We start from the raw sequence: 19,811 nt of genomic DNA, 5'->3' as shown, positions 1-19,811 counted from the left end.
TCTGCCCCGCGACGCGAAATATTAAACGTTGAAGTTGACAGGAATCAGGTTATAATTCCTGTCATACCGACGAGATGCAGCGATTACGACCATGCCCTGCGGCCACATGCGCATGCTCAGTAGCCGCACGCGTATGTAAAAGTGCGCGAATTTGAAACGTATGGACACAGTATAAGTAAGAACAGTAGGTTCACTCCCTTAAAAAGTTGGTAAATGAATATGGCGATTCGCGCAATCAATAACATGGCGGCTGTCATCTGACAGTTCATTTGGTTAGATACATCGGCGTGTCAGTTGTATTATATTTGTATTTATTTAAAAAAATTTTTTAAATAAAATCATAATGAGTAATAAAAGTGGTTATCGATGTGTATTTAAAGATTATGGGATCAAAGGAAACTTTATTCCGATTTCCGAAAGATTCAGAAAGGTACGTATTCATTATGACAAATACATGAATACATAAATACGTTAAATACACATAAATATAAATACATTAACACATTAATACATAAATAATAATGCTATTTGTATATTATGTAATAAGATACATAATCAATAAATACATTTAAAAAAATTAATACATAAATATATTAATACATTAATATATTAAGACTTGAAATGCATTAAATATATTAATGTATTAATAATATTTATGTACCTATTAATTTTTTCAAATGTATTTATTTATTATGTATCTTATTACATAATATACGAATAGCATATTTATTTATGTATTAATGTGTTAATGTATTTATGTGTTAACGTATTTATGTATTCATGTATTTGTTATAATGAATACGTACCTTTCTGAATCTTTCGGAAATCAGAATGGTTTCCTTTGATCCCACAATCTTTAAATACATATCGATAATCACTTTTATTACTCATTATGATTTTATTTAAAAAAATTTTTTTAATAAATACAAATACAATACGCGCCGATACATATATAAATACAGTAATAAAAATATGCTATTTGAATATTATGTAATAAGATAATAAATAAATACATAAAAAAATTAATACATTAATACATAAATAAAATGAATAAAATATACATGAATAAAATGTGTCGTGGCATTTTTGTTTCGAATATTTAATTAATATGTATAATATATTTCTTATATTTTTTTCATTTCTTATATAATTATCACAAGCGGTTTCTATTATTCAAATAAAATGCGCATGTATTTTTTACTTATGTGCATGTGTTAATTGTGACATTTTTGCTTCGAATATTTAATTAATATATATTTCTTATAATTTTTTTCATCTTATACAATTATCAAGCGGTTTCTAGTAAGCGGTTGAAATAAAACACGCTCGCACAATCAACATCATGGCGGACGTTTGCCACGAAGAACAAAGGCTTCGACACGGAGTGAACCTACTGTTCTTACTTATACTGTGGTATGGATACTTATAATGCATAAATATAAATATATACTTTTCATATACCAACTATTCTCTGCTTTAACAAATTATTTCTGCTACATATATTAAGCGTCGAAGTTAACGAAACAGAAATAATTTGTTAAAGCAGAGAATAGTTGGTATATAAAAAGTACATATTTATATGTACTTATTCATCGTACACATTTATATGTTCTATGAATAGTTGGTATATAAATATGTACTTTTCATATACCTGCAACTATTCTCTGCTTTAACAAATTATTTCTGTTTCGTTAACTTCGACGCTTAATATCTGTAGCAGAAATAATTTGTTAAAGCAGAGAATAGTTGGTATATGAAAAGTACATATTTATATGTACTTATTCATCGTACATATTTTTATATGTTCTATGAATAGTTGGTATATAAATATGTACTTTTTATATACCAACTATTCTCTGCTTTAACAAATTATTTCTGTTTTGTTAACTTCGATGCTTAATATCTGTAGCAGAAATAATTTGTTAAAGCAGAGAATAGTTGGTATATAAAAAGTACATATTTATATTTATGCATTATAAGTATGCATACGTTTCAAATTCGCGCACTTTTGCATGCGCGTGCGGCCACAGAGCTGACAGAGCATGCGCATGTGGCCGCGGGGCATGTTCATGGTCGCTACAGATTCGCGCGCGAACCAGCGGAGTGAGCGGACGTGTTTGTCTCCTGCGTATTCTGGTGCTCGCACGTAGCGGTGTTTCAATAAAGGCATTTTCCGGTTAAATCGCGCGAATCTCTTTCTGAAGCTGGATAACGTTGTTTTTTCAGGCTGATAGCCTATTTTAAACTTTTCGAGTGTAGACTTTACTTAACAGCGAGTGGTGAAACCTTTTCGATTAGGCTGAACACTTCAATTAGCTGATTCCTGACGTCGCGTAACAGAATGCAAGGGGCTTCGGCCTCTTGCACCGGTACAGAAGGAAGGCACCCTGGAACCGGAACCTTTCCTTATCCTGACATTCATACGATATCTACACATGTCTCAGCCCCACTAGGTCAGTTTGAGAGCTTTGCTTCTCAACATGTGCGCGAGGATGTAAAGTTACATGGTGACATTCCACATCCCCGAGTATCTACGTCGGATCCTCTTAAGATGAGTGACGATCACTCAAATAACAAAGAGAACAGCCCGCAGGCCAACCCTCTCCCCATGGATGCCGAAGATGGCGACGAGTGTATGAACACATTGCCAGTGGACGGCAAGGATGCGTCCTTGACGCCCGTTACAGCGAAGTCTAAAGAAAATCCTCTTCCCCCCCCTTGCCACAGGTAACGAACGTAAAAGGGCGTTGTCTTCGAATCCGGAAATATCCGGGGATTCAGGTAACATGTCCAAGATGTTAAAGAAAGGATCGGACAGTCGCGTGTTGCCGGAAGGTACACGTGCTCAACAGCCCGGCGAGTTAACTTTCAAATATTCTTCGACTGATAAATTGCCATTTTCGGTATTTGTCCAATCGGACAAGGAAGAAGGTGACCCCTCCCTGCACCCTCTTAATGTAAGCAGGTTAATATCGCGCTTTGCATATAAAGATGTTATAGAGGTTCGCAAAACTGGTCGTGGTAGAGTAACGGTAGATTTTCGTAATCGCGAAGCTGCAAATAACCTTGTTGGTAACCCAGTGTTAAAAGTAGCCAGTCTTAAAGCTTATATTCCGTCTTTTAAAGTCCAAAGAGTGGGCATTATTAAAGATGTACCTAAGGAATTTGATACGGACTCACTTATTCATTATATCGATTCTTCAGTAAAAGTGCAAAGTATTGATAGGTTAAATCGTCGCGTCAAAGTGGGAGAAGAATTCCAATTTCTCCCGTCCCGCACGCTTAGGATTAAGTTTTCAGGTCAATCTCTTCCGAATTCGGTTAGTCTGTTTAAAGTCAAGTATAAAGTATACCCATTTGTACCTAAAATTCGCGTCTGCTATTCGTGCTTTAGGCCGGGCCATATAGGCAGCCAATGTAAGGGACGCCCCCGTTGTCTGATATGTGGCAAAGACAGGCACGACAAGGATAAAGGCGAGGAATGCCCCCACAAGGACTATCCTCCTAAGTGTATTAATTGTGATGGCAACCATCGAGCCACGTCAATCAACTGCCCGATAATATTGCAGCAGAAGCAAATAAACGAGTTAGCTGCTTCAAAAAACATGTCATACATCGAGGCTAAAAGAGAAATTAAAGGCGCTAGTCTGACCGGTGACCCAAGGCTTGACTTTGTCAACTTTCCGCTCATGAATCCTCCTCACACGGCGTCAACATCGCCCACAGGCAGCATCTATTCGCCCCCGCTTCAAAATAAATTTAGCCTTCTCTCCAGCGAATGCGATGTGAACATGAATGCGAACTCGGGCCAGGTCTCATCAGGTAATCCACACTCATACGCAAACATAGCGGCAAGGACCTCTTACTCGAACACTACCCCTTCTAGGAGCGTCGGCCCCAAATTTAATAGCACGCGTAACGACCACGACGCCGCTCGTAGGTCACAACTTGCTACTCAACATTATGAGACACTATTTTACCCCAACGGCAGAGTTTTAGGCAGCTCTTCTGATCTATCCCCTCCTTCTATCCACGCTTCTACCCCCAAGTCAAGCGACACGCTCTCAGCAGAAAATATTCCTATCCCACATGCTTCAAATAGCAATTATTTACCTGATTTTTCATTTATAATGCGCACACTCCTACAAGAAGTAGAAACAATTGTAAGTAATCAAATAGCTAATCTTCTTCGTTCCTACAGCCTTCAAGACCTTGGTAATTACCAATCGAATCAGCACACTCCTCCAAGTTATAGCGGTGACATTAATCACGTTCCCGTCCCAAGGGCATAACTCCTCATTTGTGAAAACTAAAATTCTACAGTGGAATTCCAGAGGAATTCAAGGCAAATTACCAGATATACAATCGATAGCAGGAAAATACGATATCCTCTGTATTCAGGAAACTCTCCTCACAGAGGGGAAAAACATAAATGTAAGAGGTTATAATATTTTAAGACAGGACATAGTTAATCCGGGATTGCGTGGCATTTGTTTTGTTATAAAATCAACTCTCAAGGCTTCTCTCGTACAGCTTCCTTTTATCGTGTACGACTCTATTGAGGCTGCTGCCATCTCGATGCCATTCCAGGATGATGAATTAATTGTGCTTAACATTTATCGGCACCCTAACAATGACACCCCCGCGCAGGCGTTCAACGACCTTTTTAACTTCGCGTCCGGCTACAAGTACGCTATTATAATGAGAGACTTTAATGCACATCATCGATTGTGGTGGTGTTCGCATAATGACAGTGTCGGTGGTCGGCTAGCATCACGGGTCGATGCGTATAACTTCCTAATACTTAATGACCGCACCTGCACACGTTTCAACCCCAACAACAATAGTGGCTCTGTTATCGATTTAGCCATTGCTTCACCGGACCTCGCCAGTTATTGCTGCACGCACGTCTTAGATGATCCCATGGCCAGTGATCATTTCCCAGTGGAAACAACCATCAACGGTAACATAGTCAGAATAAAGCGCTTTGCTTACAAGCTTAAATTATCCAAGGAGCAACTGGATGAACTCGGCTATAGGCTGACGAAAATCCAAGATAAGGCGATTGTATCTTCTGGCAACGAACTGGAAGATTACGAAACCATGATAAACTGTATAAGAGATACAGCTACTGAAATTTTACGAGAGGATGGTAAAGAAGGTAGGGCTAATCCCAGAAATATAACATATAAAGGCGCCCCAGCTCCATGGTGGAACGCAAAATGTTCAGAGGCGATTAGGGAGCGCAAAACAGCACTGGAAGTCTTCAAACGGGATCTCTCCAGGGATACGTATCGTGCACTCAAGTGCCAAAACAGGAAATGCGCGCGAACTCTTAACAAGCAAAAAAGGAACAGTTGGCGTGCTTTCTGCACTAATTTCAATTCCAAGACTCCTTCCTCCGAAATATGGCGGCTAATCAAAACCTTTAAAAACAAAAATAACATCGTCTTTACAGGCCATAAAGTACTCGAGGCTTCGCAACAGACTGCAATCGACAAGCTGTGCCCTCCTTCCTGTTCACCGCCGCCGCCTCCTCCGCTACACACTATGAAAGAAGAGGACAAAACATTACCTAATATGCAACATTGGATGACTCAACCCTTCACAGCCAACGAGTTCAAGTCTGCCTTAGCGTCCGTTAAAGTGACTTCATCTCCGGGTTTGGATCAGATGAGCTATGCAATAATTAAGGCCCTCCCAGAAAAATATAAGGATCAACTTCTTGATCTTTATAATAAATTCATGGTGAACGGTACTTTCCCAAATAGCTGGAGGGAGTCTTTGGTCGTCTTAATCCCAAAACCGAATTCAAATGGCGTTCGTCCAATCTCGTTAATGTCTTGTCTGCTCAAGTTACTGGAAAAGTGCATTTACAACAGGCTGCGATGGCATCTGGAAGCTAACGACATCCTTTCAGAGACTCAATTTAGCTTTCGTAGCTTTAGATCGTGCAGCGACAGTCTGGTGATTCTCATAAACGCTATACATCAGGGTTTTATTGATGGCAAGTTCACCGTATGTGCATTTCTCGATATTGCAGGGGCATTCGACAATGTCAGACCAGAGGTACTCGATGAAGATCTCAGGAAGGTCGGCGTGCCAGCCAGCATGCGCTGTTTTATTAGTAACCTGCTACGCGACAGGAGGATATTCTTCTCACGCGACGGAGATATACAAGGCTCATTCAACGCTCATAAGGGCACCCCACAAGGATCAATTCTGAGCCCCCTGCTCTACAACCTTTATACCAGGGACATTGATCGGCACTTAAACCCAGGGGTACATTCTTTGGAGTATGCAGATGACGTGATGGTCTACTTCACTCACAAATCCATCAAGGAAGCGTTTCGATTGCTAAAAAATTCCTTGAAAGCATTGAACAGCTTTTTACGTGCTAGAGGATTGGACCTCGCTCCTGCAAAATCAAGATATATGATATTTACACGGAAAAGAACATATCAACTACCCGAGGACAGCATAACAATAGATGGCGTCGATGTGCCTTTGACAAACGAACATAGGGTCCTAGGAATAATTATGGATAGCAAACTAACCGGTAAAGCACACATGAAATATCTTCTAAACAAGGGTAGAAAGATCTCTAGTATACTGACGGTCTTGTCGGGATTCAGATGGGGATGCCATCCGCAACTCCTACTTACGCTGTATCGCGCGGTCTTTAGAAGTGCAATTGAATATGGATGCGTCGTCTTCAAGTTCAAGGGTAATAAACAGCTCTTCCTTGCTATTCAGCGCTTACAATGGAAACTGTTGAGATATAAATGTGATTCTAGACGAAACCAGGGAGCCTCCTCTGAGTTATCGCTTTGCGTATCTCATACATAACTACTTAGTCAAGGGACTCTCTTGTAGCTTTAATCCCGTTATAGAGAGTTTTAAAAATATACAATTCAGTACTACTTATAGTGTCATAAAGCGAAACAAGGCATGCCGCATGATACCACTCTTCCAATCCTTTCTGGCAGTACAAGGTATACGAGGAGTTATGCACCGATCAGTTGCGCTTCCCTATTATACTTACCCGTTTTTCTCTCTCACAGACCAACCTAAATTTCTGCAATTTTCTCACCCAAACATTAATCTTATGTCTGCACACGAAGTAAACTCCCTTTTCAGGGAGGCGTTTGCAGAATACACGCAGGGTTCTGTTACCTTTTTCACTGATGGTTCCAAGATCGACCCATCTAGAGCGGTAGGTGCCAGTGTTTACTCACCTGACCTACCATTAGAAATCCGCTGTAAACTTCCCCCTGATGCCTCCATCTTTTCGGCGGAGGCATGGGCCATATATGAAGCCCTCTTCATCATACACCAGCTCCAAATTCCATCAGCCATAATTTTTTCTGATTGCAAAAGCGTACTTCAGACCATTACTTCGCATAATATTGTACATAATAATTATGTCATTACACTTATTCGCAATATGTATAGCAGAGCTGTCAATTCCGGTTCTAGGATAACGGTAGCATGGATCCCATCGCATAAGGGCATAGTAGGTAATGAAAGGGCGGATGCCCTTGCCAAAGAAGCTATTGTGATTGGCAGGAATACCAACTTTAAGGTACCATATACAGACCTCTTCCATAGGTCTAAATACATCTTAAACAACAAACGCAAAGATTACTTAGAGAATGCTGCATATACCACAGGGAATTTTTATCACACACACTATCATACTGACAATGTCAAGCCTTGGTATTATCAATTAAAACTCAGCAGAGCCCAGATAGTTATAATCAGTCGTCTTCGCAGCAGACACTATAATTTAAACTATAGCCTACATCGCAAAAATATCGTTACTTCTGCGGGATGTCCTTGTGGAGATTTATATCAGGACGCGAATCATGTGATCTTCAGATGCGAACTGACGCGGGCAAAATCCCCCCCCTCTCATCAAATATCTCCGGGAAAAATTTCCAACTTCTCCCATTGATATATTTCCTCTTATCAAAAATCCTACTCCCAAGTTGTGTTGTCTGTTACTCGCCTTCTTTAATTTAAACGAACTTTATATTTAAACCTTCCGCCTTACTCCCCCTCAATATTTAACCGCGGCTTGCGCCATCTGCTAAGCCGACATACAATCCGAATGGTATAATGGCTGTTTACATCCGTGACGGAGCAAGTTAAAGCGCCACTAAACAGAAGAAGAAGAAGATGGTCGCTACATCACGTCGGTATGACAGGATTCCTAACCTGAGAGTCGTCAACTTTAACGTTTAATATTTCGCGTCGCGGGGCAGAGCGACACTTTTTTCTGCCAGATTCGGTCGTTTCGTGCAAAAACGCGTCGAATGAGCCTAAATCCATCGTTTTTTGTGCTGCTGTAGCTAAACTGAAAAATTACCATCCTAATAAACGACTGTAAAAAAAATTCAAGATGGAACGCAATGGACAATCCGGTTGCTCTGACATGCTAACTCAAATGGCAAGAAGTACTTCTCAGCGGTAATGACATTTGAGTCGCTCTTGGGCTGTGGCAGGGCGTTTGAGATGGAGGTCCTCTGCAAGATGGAAATATATGAGTGACAAACTTAATTAGCAACTATCGCTTATAGCTACCAATTTACATAAGATGCTCATTGGTCCAGCGGTCTTATGCTATGCTTATCCAACCTATGCAATTTTGTGTGCGATGGCCTTTATTTTGCATCTTTGCCTTGTATATTTATTTATTTCAGTATAAAATAATTTTTAAAACGTTTATATTAATTCTGACTGCAGACGGACCTTCGGGAACACTAGCGCCTTCTTCTTTTAACATGAATAACTAAAAATCTATATTTCGGCTAATTACCGAGTTTATAAATATTTAATTAAAATTATTTGGGTGACTCACAAACCTTTTTAATCACACTTCATAACTCTTCATACAAAATACAAACGATTCCATATAAAAACTTTTATTAATTTATCTATTTCGGCTAAATGCATGGTGTAAAAATAAATAATTAATTACAATTAAACGAATGACTCACAAACCTTTTCAATTGCACTTCAAAAGTCTTCATATGAAATACAAACGATTTCATATAGAGATTCTTTAAAAAGACGTTCATTTCCGGCCAAATACATACGAATCATAAGTTGCCACTTGTATCCAAAGAATTATAGCGAATTCGGGCGCTTGCACTAGTGCACACTGAGTGCGCACTAAGGCTTGTTTATAATCTATTCTTATATTTAAAGTCGCTTAAATACACATTTAAAGACTTTTAGCCAATAAAATAATCTGTAATATCTATATAGATGGTGTAAATCATTTTATAGACTAAGAAGTATTTAAGATGATCTGTAAATATAATAATTGATTAAGAACAAGCCTTAGTGCGCACTCAGTGTGCACTAGTGCAAGCGCCCGAATTCGCTATTAGGCTGAGTTTCCACTGAGCGCGTCACGCGTCGCGTCATTCGTCACGACCAATCAAAACATCGTAATTTGTTACATTATTTGTGACGGGATGTTTAGATTGGTTAACGTCACATGACGCGACGCATGACGCGCTCAGTGGAAACTCAGCCTTAAGCGGGGAGCACACACTTCTGCACAACGCATAATGCGTAAGCATAAGAAAACTGATTGGTCCATACACATGTGCATAAGGAAATAGACCAATCAGTTTTCTTATACTTAAGTATTATGCGTTGTGCAGAAGTGTGTGCTCCCCGCTTTAGGTATGTCTTTAATGTTCTGACAATGATATAGAATTATGTTAGGTTGACCGTTATTTGAATTCTTAGCAATAGTTTTGAGATCCTTACAATAAGCTACAAAATAATATAATATTGAATAATGAGTATTTTAAAAAGACTCAAATAATAAACAAGCACAGTAACAACTGTGCCGCAATCAACACGTAGAACTACGTCTATTAGAATAGAACATATATGGAAGAGGCATTGAACATCGAGTCTGTGTCCGTCATCGTGCGAGAGAGAAACGTTAATTGTGCAAGAGAGAAAGGTAGTGAAGCCTAATCGTCCGCAATGCGCATACGCAGATATCGATAACCATATAGTACTATTTCATGTTAAAGTATTCAGCGAAGGAAACTAGACGTAGGGCTACGTCAACTGTCAGTTGACGTAGTTCTACGTTGTTGCTTGCGGCAGTTTGTGCCAACAAATCCATTCATCAATTCACCCATTCATCCATTCACCCATTCATCCATTCATCCATCCATTCATTCATTCATTCATTTATTTATTTATTAAATCCATTCACCCATTCATCCATTCATCCATTCATCCATTCATCCATTCATCCATTCATCCATTCATTCATTCATCCATTCATCCATTCATCCATTCATCCATTCATTCATTCATCCATTCATTCATTTATTTATTAAATCCATTCATTCATTCATTCACTCATTCATTCATCCATTCATCCATTCACCCATTTATCCATTCATCCATTCATCCATTCATCCATTCATTCATTCATTTATTTATTTATTAAATCCATTCATCCATTCATTTATTCATTTATCTATTTATTAAATTGCAAAAACATTTAGCTTACATCGAGAGCTTTCAAAAACTATATAATAAAGTATATTTTCCTTTAATACTTTTCAAGATTTAAAAAAATCCATTCACCCATTTATCCATTCATCCATTCATCCATTCATCCATTCATTCATTCATTTATGTATTTATTAAATCCATTCATCCATTTATTCATTCATTTATTTATTTATTAAATTGCGAAAACATTTAGCTTACATCGAGAGCTTTCAAAAACTATATAATAAAGTATATTTTTCTTTAATACTTTTCGAGAAAAAGAAAACGTTGCATGAAAACGTTGCAAGAAAACGTTACATAAAAACGTTGCAAGAAAACGTTGCAGTCGTGCCCCCCAAATTTCCCCATACCCCCCGAGAAAGACGTAGTTCTACGTCAAAATATATAAGTCATGTTAACCTATTTACTATTTTAGTATAGAAAGCAGTAAAAAACTTGACTATAATAATGGTACGTCTTATGGCTAAATATTGTTATTACATATTGTGTCCAGCAAATATTTTTCTAGTAAATGATAAGTATATAAAAAGTAACATATAATACAAATATTAATATAAAATTACAGTTACAAGCTATAAAGAATGTCTTATATTTACAACCTTAATTATTTTTTACGATACATTCATTGTTATCAAGCGATACGGTTTTTCGGAATTACGTGGTATTTTCTATCATAATGTATTAACGCAAACATTTTTCACTATAACATATACTTTTCTCAAATTTATGGAACTTATTCTATTAATTTTTCAAAACTTCTAGAAAGTTATATCAACGCAGAGAAAAGGATGAGAGCTGTTATGCCCGCGTTTTGGCTGTTACCGAATCTTGTAGGTAATGTGCACGATTCTGATCAACGTGACACTAGCAACAGTGTTCTCGGATGAAAGGATAATTCACATACGTACAAAATTCTATCCTAAAACCCCTTGCACAATACTAGACGATAGCGATAGTGCTAGCGATAGCGTCAAAATATAACCTAAATATGGTAGGAAACATAATTTATTAAACATTAATTTATTAAAATTAACATTAAAACTGGAAACGCGCGTCTCAGCAAAAATCTGAACGCTGATTGATTAGCTACAAGGCAATAGATATAAAATGCCAATTCGTCGGAAATTTTGTCGCTATTGCTATCGCTATCGCCTAAGTGAAGAAATTGACCAATCACAATGGAATTTGAGGAGAATATTCGACTGTGATTGGTCAATTTCTTACGGCTTAAGGTGAAATTTCATGGGCAGTGAAAAGCAGCAGCAGATCGTACTGATTAGCTACAAAATAGAGAAGTTCTAGAAACTCGAGTACAATCTGCTGCTGCTTTTTACTGTCCATGAAATTTCACCTTTAGAGCTTAAATGCCCTTTAAAGCAAGGTTGTAGACCTGGGGTCCTATTCTCGAATCGTTTTCATGAAACTCGCATGTGAAATTCAATGCTTTTCAAATAGAAAGTCGTATACGAAAATCATTAGGGCAGGCTCGAGAATACGGTCCCAGCACTAACATAATAGTGCATCCAGCTTAAAGGCCATTGCACGTAACAAAGATTTAAGGTGAAATTTCATGGGCAGTGAAAAGCAGCAGCAGATCGTACTGATTGACTATAAAATAGAGGAGTTCACCCATGAAATTTCACCTTTAGCCATAATTGTAAGGCCGTAAGAAAATAAACCAATCACAGTCGATTATTCTTCCTGCGGTCGAAGAATAATGAACTGTGATTGGCCAATTCTTACGATTTACGACTTACAACATCCATTGTAGACCGGCCCTAACTGAAATGTTCGCGGCAATAATTTTCAGACCCAATCTGCATAGATATAAAAATACTATGGCCGGTATTCAGGGTGCGTTCGGGGAGCTCGCTACCGCGCTACCAACGCTAAAGGTGCGATTTCACGATGACGCTCGACGCTGGATTCGAGCGTCAAATCTGGTCACGTGATAGATTCAGAGGGACGCGAAATATAACCTAACCACTGGATTGGCTGAAATCTATCACGTGACCAGATTTGACGCTCGAATCCAGCGTCGAGCGTCATCGTGAAATCGCACCTTAAAGGTGCCTACTGATGGACGCGGCAAATGCCGCGCGCGGCAGCGCGGCACTTCAGAAGGAACTAGATTCTAGGGGCTTCTGATGCTGATGTCGCTTGCCGCGTCTGCCGCGTGAAATGCCGCGGCAGGCGCGGTATAACCTCAATTCCTTAGTACCTCAGTTGCAGTTATCAAAGTTGTCAGTTTAACCAGTAAATAATGTCTGCGAAAATGAAAATTCATCAGTGGTTGCAGTGCATTCATGTAATTAATGAACAAAATGCAGAAGCAGACCGACGTGACAAGCTGCTCGGATCATTAGCTTTGTTATTAGCTAAAAAAAAGAAACAAATTAATAAAAAGAAGCGTTTCTGGGTTGCGCCAATTTAAAAAAAACGCTGTGAGTATGGTTTTTACCATGCCTTACTGCCAACACTAAAATTGGAAGATCTGTTGTTTCATAATTATTTTCGGATGTCAGCCACACAATTGGAAGAGTTATTAGCCGTTGTAGGCCCGCATATGGAGAAACAATACATCGTGCGAGAACCGATAGGTTCAGCAGAACGATTGATGTTAACATTACGGTAAACATCTTTGGTTTTTACTTTAATTATATAAATGTAAATGTTGCATTACATCAATTATTATGTTTCAGATTTCTGGCAGCTGGTGACTCCATGTCTTCAATGATGTATCAATATTTGATAGGCTTGACGACTGTAAGCAATATTATTGCTACAACGTGCAAAACTATTTGGGAACACATGTGCCCTTTAGTCCTTCCACCTCGACTATTCGAAGATGACTGGCGGAGGATCGCAGAAGATTTTAAAGATATATATATGGGACTTTCCGCATTGCATTGGGGCAATCGATGGAAAGCACGTAACTATTCAAGTAAGTTATACTTTTATAACGATTCTTTTCAGGCATTATTCAAATATCGAAAACGGGAAATAAATAGAAAAAACAATATGAGCGAACTTCAATTTCCTTGCAGTATGTGAAAAACATGAAATAATCTTTGTGCAATTTCAGTGTCCGGACAATGCTGGCTCCAATTTCTATAATTACAAAAACAGTCACAGCATTGTGCTATTAGTTATTTGTGATGCCAATTACGTTTTCCGGTTCGTCGATATTGGTGCGTATAGCAGACGAAGTGATGGAGGCATTTTTCGTGAAAGCCGAATGGGTCAACAACTTGATGCAGGGCAAATAAATATCCCAAAATCGGACAGTTTTTACAAAGGAGGACCGTCTTTGCCTTACTGCATTGTCGGGGATGAAGCCTTCCCACTGAAGTCATATTTGCTACGACCATTCTCTGGAAAGAATAACTTGTCCGCCGAACAGCACATTTTTAATTATAGACTCAGAAGAGCCAGGCGAGTGATAGAGAACTCTTTCGGAATACTTGCTAGCCAGTGGCGAATTTACCGAAAACCGATCATTAGTAGCGTGGAAACTGCTATGAAGATTGTGCAAGCTACAATTTGCATTCATAACTGGCTCCGCAGGAGTAACATCGAGAACAGCTACATTTTACCAGGTATGCTAGATAGAGAGACGGCAGAGGGTGATCACATGCAAGGTTCGTGGAGGATGATTATGGAAGATGGTTGTGCATTCGGGAACATCTCTAAATGTAGCACAAATACAAGTACTCGAGATGCTATGCTCATTAGAGATGAATTTTGTAAATATTTCAATAATGAAGGCTCAGTGGCATGGCAAAACGATCAATGATACTACATTTGAATACTACCTTGTTTCATTTGTAATATAATTTGTATATTATGTACTCCACAAAAATGTTTTTTTTTACCATTAGTAATTGTTATTTGTATACTACACGTGCAAAAGTAATAAGTTACACCTTTTAACAGTGCAAACTAATTTTCGACAATTTCTCTTTCCTACTTTCCCAAATAATCGTAACTTGATGTTTCTTGGTATCCCGATCCAGTTAAATAATAACTATTCTATTTAAATAAATACGTCTTGGCTTTATTGTGCTACCAAAATTATTTTCGTTTTATTATTCTTATGATTATCTATACATTATTATTACCGTCGTCGCGCAATAATTCAGTGTGTAAGAACTGGTGAATTTTTAACATTATGTTGCGTCTGCGGACTTGCGGCAACTTTCGTAGCTGGCTGGCGACCATCGAAGTGAAGTTGTCAACTTCATCAAGAATAAGAGTTGGCAATGGCATTGCTGGTCGTGGGGTCTGAGGCCACCGCTATCTGCTTCATTACGTCTTGTTTGCAGCCAGTATTTTTTCGTTTTCTTTTCAATTCTAAAAATGAAACAATGATTTTATACATTCTGCATTATTGGGAAAAATTGATGTAGCTAGCTGTAATAGTACTAACAAGTGAAATATAGTACACCTTATGAGTGAAACATACCCCTCGATGCATCAACGGCATTGTTGACTTCTCCGTCCACTTGGATTTCCACATCATCGTTGTTGAGGTCTTCATCACGACTCGCTATATTTGAAACTGTCCTGAAATATAATGAAATTAAATATATTGATATTAATTGTCTCCAATATTTCAGTGAATGCTTTTGTGAAGTATACTAACTCTTTTTCCAAAAAAGTGTCCCGTAAGAAAGACATCAAATCGTAATGCTGCCACTTCCTACGAGATGGCTTACTTCCTGATCCACTTGGCAACTTCTCAAGGGAGATGATTTTCATGTAGCGATCCCTCAAGTTTTTCCATTTTCTCTTTACTTCATCGACAGAACATTCGCCTGTAATAATAAAATATATTTTGTACTGTTAAATCATAAATTTTATTGAGTTTTCTTCTACGACTTTCTCTCTCCCCCTCTCTACACACACACACACACACACACACAGCCACTTGCTCCCAAAGCTGTTGTACAGTTCGCCTGTCACGTTTTGCTATATTTATTAATATTAATCTAAAATATAATATAATAAGTATATTAAGTATAATAATAAGTATAATAAATATAATATTAATCAGGATTGGCTGGATCAACTGCAGAATAAGAAGAGTGGAGAGACCAACCAAGTGCTTTAGGTGCTGGCACTATGGACATCTCTCCGCTAAATGCAAGAGTAAGGTGGACCGGTCCAAACTGTGTACCAAGTGTGGGCAAGAAGGCCACAAGGCCGCCACCTGTCAGAAAGAAGCTCGATGCGCGCTGTGCTTCGAAAAAGATGGCACGAGGAATTGTGCCCACATAGCTGGTAGTAGCAGATGCCCAGTCTTTAAAAAGGCACTTCAGAAGGTGAAGAGTAAAAGGCAATGATAATAGTACAACTTAACCTCAACCACTGTGAGGCTGCGCACGATCTGCTCATGCAGACCGTGCGCGAACTGAAGGCAGATCTTGCAATAATCTCCGAGCCATACAGACATCTCACCACTCAACCTTGGGAAACTGATAGCACTGCTAAAGCTGTCATTTGGTCCTGTGGTAAGTGTCCTTTCTAGAGCACGATAAAGAGCACAGAAGCTGGCTATGTGGTAGCAAAACTGAACGGAATCCATTTCTACAGTTGTTATGCTCCACCCAGCCTCCTATTAGCCGAGTTCACGGATTTCCTAGATCGACTGACTGAGGATGCGAAGCAGCACTCTCCCGTGGCAATCGCAGGGGACTTCAACTCCTGGGCAGTGGACTGGGGCAGCAAGGAGACAAATGCACGAGGGGAAGCGCTACTAGAGGTCATGTCGACACTGGATGTGGTCCTGCTCAACAGTGGTGACAAACCAACGTTCGTAAGAGGTGATGCGAGTTCCATTGTGGATCTTACCTTCGTCAGTAGCAGTCTCGCTAAGGAAAACTGCTTTTGGAAGGTGTTGGACACTTACACGGCTAGTGACCACTGCGCGATACTGTGGGAGGTGTCCACTGGAAAAACTACTGGAGGGGTGTACAAGAAATTTAATACACTTGGTTGGAAGGTATCCGCCTTTGATACTGCTGTTTTCACCGTGGCCATGGATACTCAGCCAATCAACAGTGGAAATGCTGAAAATAAGTCAGAAGAACTGATGAAGAGGATTACGGAAGCCTGTAACGCCAGTATGCCCCGGAAACGCGGCATAAATGATCTACCACCGATGCACTGGTGGAACGACCACATTGCTACTCTCCGAAGAGAATGTCTTATAAAGAGAAGAGCGTCACAGCGTGGCCGCAAGAAGTCAAACTACGAAGAACTGGTGGCAGAGTACAAAAAAGCACGCCGAAGTTTACGCAAGGCTATCAGAGATAGTAAACGACAATTCTGGCGTGATCTGATCGAGGAAGTAGAAAACGACCCGTGGGGCAAACCTTATAAGGTAGTCATGACACACCTTAAAAGGCAGCCAATGCAATCGCCCACATGTCCGAAGCTCCTGGAGACGATTGTGATTACGCTTTTTCCCCAACAAAAGAAGCTTCACCATCTGACAGAACAACATGAGATAGAGGAGATCCCACAAATCACAGAGGACCAGCTAATGGAAGCGTGTAATAGAGTCGGGAATACGAAAGCTCCTGGCTTGGATGGAATCTCAAACATCGCATTGAAGGCAGCTATCAAAACAGCACCGGCGCTATTTTTAGAGGTGTATAGCGCATGCCTTAAAGAAGGTATCTTTCCCCGGAAATGGAAGCAACAGAGACTGGTACTGCTTCCTAAGGGGAAAAAGCCACCGTATGAACCAACATCTTACCGTCCACTCTGCATGTTGGATACAGCTGGAAAAATACTAGAACGTATTGTTCACAGAAGAATTGAAGCAGCAGTCGAGCCGCTGCTCGCCAGCAACCAATATGGCTTTCGTAAAGGTCGCTCCACACTGGATGCAATCGATCTTGTCGTCGGCACAGCGAAAGAGACGATTGCCGGGACCAGATGAAAAAGAGGCACGAAGAAGTACTGCTTGGTGGTGACACTAGACATTAAAAATGCCTTTAATTCCGCCAAGTGGGACTGTATTATGAGAGCCCTCACTGAAATGAGGGTACCGAAATACCTACGAAGGATGGTAGCAAGCTACTTCACAGATAGGATCTTAAAATACGACACTAAGATTGGTCCGAAAGAACATAGAGTCACTGGAGGAGTACCTCATGGATCGGTTCTGGGCCCTCTCCTCTGGAATATCATGTACGATGGGTTGCTGAAACTAGCATTGCCAAGAGAAGCTAAACTCGTGGCATATGTGGATGATGTTGCTATTGTGATTGTCGCGAAACATTTAGAAGAGATAAACTTTGTCTTTGACACCACCTTCGAGAGGATCAGCCAGTGGATGGATTCAGTTGGCCTGAAGCTGGCAGAACACAAGACCGAGGCAGTGCTTATCACTAGTAGGAAGCAACTAGAGACAGTCACACTGCAAGTTGGAGAGCATGAAATAACATCCCAGCCGTTTATCCGGCACCTAGGAGTAATGATTGATGCCCGACTTAGCTTTAAACAGCAGGCAGAATATGTAGGTGCTAAAGCGTCGGTAGTCGGAACGACCCTATCACGGCTAATGCCTAACATAGGAGGGCCGAAGCAGAAGAAGAGAGCATTGCTTTCTTCAGTAGTCACGTCTGTGCTTACATATGGAATTTCCGTTTGGGGTGATGCACTTAAAACACAAGAATCACGACGAAAAATTGCGCCAGTATATAGGCTGAGTGCCCTGAGAGTCGCCAGTGCCTTCCGCACCGTGTCTGTAGACGCAGTGTGTGTCATTGCCGGAATGCCACCTATTGAAGTACTAGCAGAAGAACGAAGAGTTCTCTACCGACGAAAGGGATCAACTTCAATGAGCCCGGTAGAGCTCAGAACTGAAGAACGACTGAGAAGCATACAACGATGGCAAGAAACGTGGGACATCGCAACAAATGGCAGGTGGACGTACCGCCTTATTCCGCAAATAGATGTTTGGTTAAACCGCGAACATGGTGAAGTTAACTACTACCTCACACAGATGATATCAGGACATGGGTGCTTTCGAGCGTATCTGTATCCATTTAAATTAGATGTTTCTCCAGAATGCCCGTCCTGCCCCGGAGTGAGTGAGGATGTGGAGCACGCGTTTTTTGCGTGTCCTCGTTTTAACCTGTTACGCAGTGCTTGGGAAGCTACCGTTCATTTAGAAATTCGGCCAGAGTCTCTAGTTGGAGCTATGCTCTCATCAAAGGAAGCATGGGAGGCGACAAGTTCTTTCGCAACGGAGGTTCTCCAAGAGCTCCGTCGTTTAGAAAGAGAACGTGCGAAAAATCGAAACAATTGAAGAAAGGAAGATGTGATTTCGACAACTAGGTAGAATGAAGCCTTAACTTCGACATACAGAAGAAAGAGCAATAGCTAGATCCTCCCCCCGTGAAGTAATGCCTAACGGTGGTACCGCGGGGGATACGGAGGCTGATGACAGAGGAGGTTTTTTAGTCGGTAGAGGAGATCCGAGTCCGACATACCCAGGCACAACATCAAGTCCTGATGATACGTAAGAGTATTTTTCCGACCTCTATATTAAAAAAAAACACACACACACACACACACACACACACACACACACACACACACACACACACACACACACACACACACACACCCACACACATACCCACACACACACACACACACACACAGCCACTTGCTCCCAAAGCTGTTGTACAGTTCGCTTGTCACGTTTTGCTATATTTATTTTTTAGTTCCACAACAGCTCTCGTGCCGACACTTCTGCAATTATTAGTTCCTCAAGGTTTTGCCCCAGGCTCGGTGTCAGGCTCGGCGGCTCTTCGCTTGTCGGAAAATCAGACTTTGTAACAAAAAACTCTGCTCCGTCAATCGCACTTCGACACACAATGTCTCCATTCTCTATAAGATATTAAAATTGTTACATTCGCTTAAATAATATTATATCATTCCTTTTATATTTTAGTTACCACATTGGGGGTACAAATAGAAAGTTTTTTTGTCACAAACAATCGCTGGATAATTCGCCCAACATTTATGGGACGGTATTTCTTCCTCCTCGAGAATTGTCTCGCACATTCCGCATGTGTGTACTTTCTGCAATAAAAAAATATCAATATCATCTGATTTGTCATTTGAAAGTTCTGTTCCAAGTCATAAATGTTTATAAGAATTGAAATAGATGATTTGTTTGCACATGTTACGGTACGTGTTTATTTTCCAAAACGTCCAAAAAAAAAACACTT

At 40.0% G+C, this 19,811-nt stretch overlaps 2 protein-coding genes, 1 long non-coding RNA gene and 1 pseudogene across 3 annotated transcripts in view; 2 read left to right on the top strand and 2 right to left on the bottom strand.

Moving 5' to 3' along the window:
* The first annotated feature begins 2,551 nt into the window (after positions 1-2,551).
* Positions 2,552-6,849, top strand: LOC139778679 (uncharacterized). The gene is made up of 5 exons (XM_071716747.1): positions 2,552-2,727; positions 3,395-3,822; positions 4,202-4,434; positions 4,534-5,161; positions 5,459-6,849. Exons 1-5 carry the CDS (start codon positions 2,552-2,554, stop codon positions 6,847-6,849), a joined length of 2,856 nt encoding a protein of 951 aa, XP_071572848.1.
* A 5,845-nt stretch (positions 6,850-12,694) lies between these two features.
* LOC139778682 (putative nuclease HARBI1) lies at positions 12,695-15,414 on the top strand (annotated as a pseudogene).
* On the bottom strand, positions 14,614-15,649 carry LOC139778683 (uncharacterized). Its single transcript, XM_071716751.1, has 3 exons — positions 15,203-15,649; positions 15,023-15,123; positions 14,614-14,910 (listed from the first exon to the last, which is right to left on the bottom strand). Exons 1-3 carry the CDS (start codon positions 15,316-15,318, stop codon positions 14,801-14,803), a joined length of 327 nt encoding a protein of 108 aa, XP_071572852.1. The 5' UTR covers positions 15,319-15,649; the 3' UTR covers positions 14,614-14,800.
* A 3,847-nt stretch (positions 15,650-19,496) lies between these two features.
* The window catches only part of LOC139778685 (uncharacterized), a 1,107-nt gene continuing 792 nt past the window's right edge, over positions 19,497-19,811 (bottom strand). Inside the window, exon 2 of the long non-coding RNA XR_011719639.1 lies at positions 19,497-19,662. This is a non-coding gene — a long non-coding RNA (uncharacterized lncRNA). The remainder of the gene's footprint in view (positions 19,663-19,811) is intronic.

This window comes from Temnothorax nylanderi, unplaced genomic scaffold, assembly GCF_030848795.1.
Source record: "Temnothorax nylanderi isolate EJ_2023f unplaced genomic scaffold, tnyl_v1.0 TNYL_tig0192_pilon, whole genome shotgun sequence".
Classification (NCBI taxonomy): domain Eukaryota; kingdom Metazoa; phylum Arthropoda; class Insecta; order Hymenoptera; family Formicidae; genus Temnothorax; species Temnothorax nylanderi.
The sequence above is the reverse complement of the archived record's forward strand: the minus strand, read 5'-3'. Positions and strand labels throughout refer to the sequence as shown.

What these genes read in the sequence shown, in the direction of transcription:
- LOC139778683 (XM_071716751.1), bottom strand. Translation starts at nt 15,318, where the DNA reads ATGAAAATCATCTCCCTTGAGAAGTTGCCAAGTGGATCAGGAAGTAAG. An exon ending in GACACTTTTTTGGAAAAAGA is followed by an intron (nt 15,124 to 15,202) that starts GTTAGTATACTT and finishes ATTATATTTCAG; the next exon opens with GACAGTTTCAAATATAGCGA. An exon ending in TGCCGTTGATGCATCGAGGG is followed by an intron (nt 14,911 to 15,022) that starts GTATGTTTCACT and finishes TTTCATTTTTAG; the next exon opens with AATTGAAAAGAAAACGAAAA.
- LOC139778679 (XM_071716747.1), top strand. Translation starts at nt 2,552, where the DNA reads ATGAGTGACGATCACTCAAATAACAAAGAGAACAGCCCGCAGGCCAAC. An exon ending in CTCGGGCCAGGTCTCATCAG is followed by an intron (nt 3,823 to 4,201) that starts GTAATCCACACT and finishes TCGTTCCTACAG; the next exon opens with CCTTCAAGACCTTGGTAATT. An exon ending in CAGAGGGGAAAAACATAAAT is followed by an intron (nt 4,435 to 4,533) that starts GTAAGAGGTTAT and finishes TCTCTCGTACAG; the next exon opens with CTTCCTTTTATCGTGTACGA.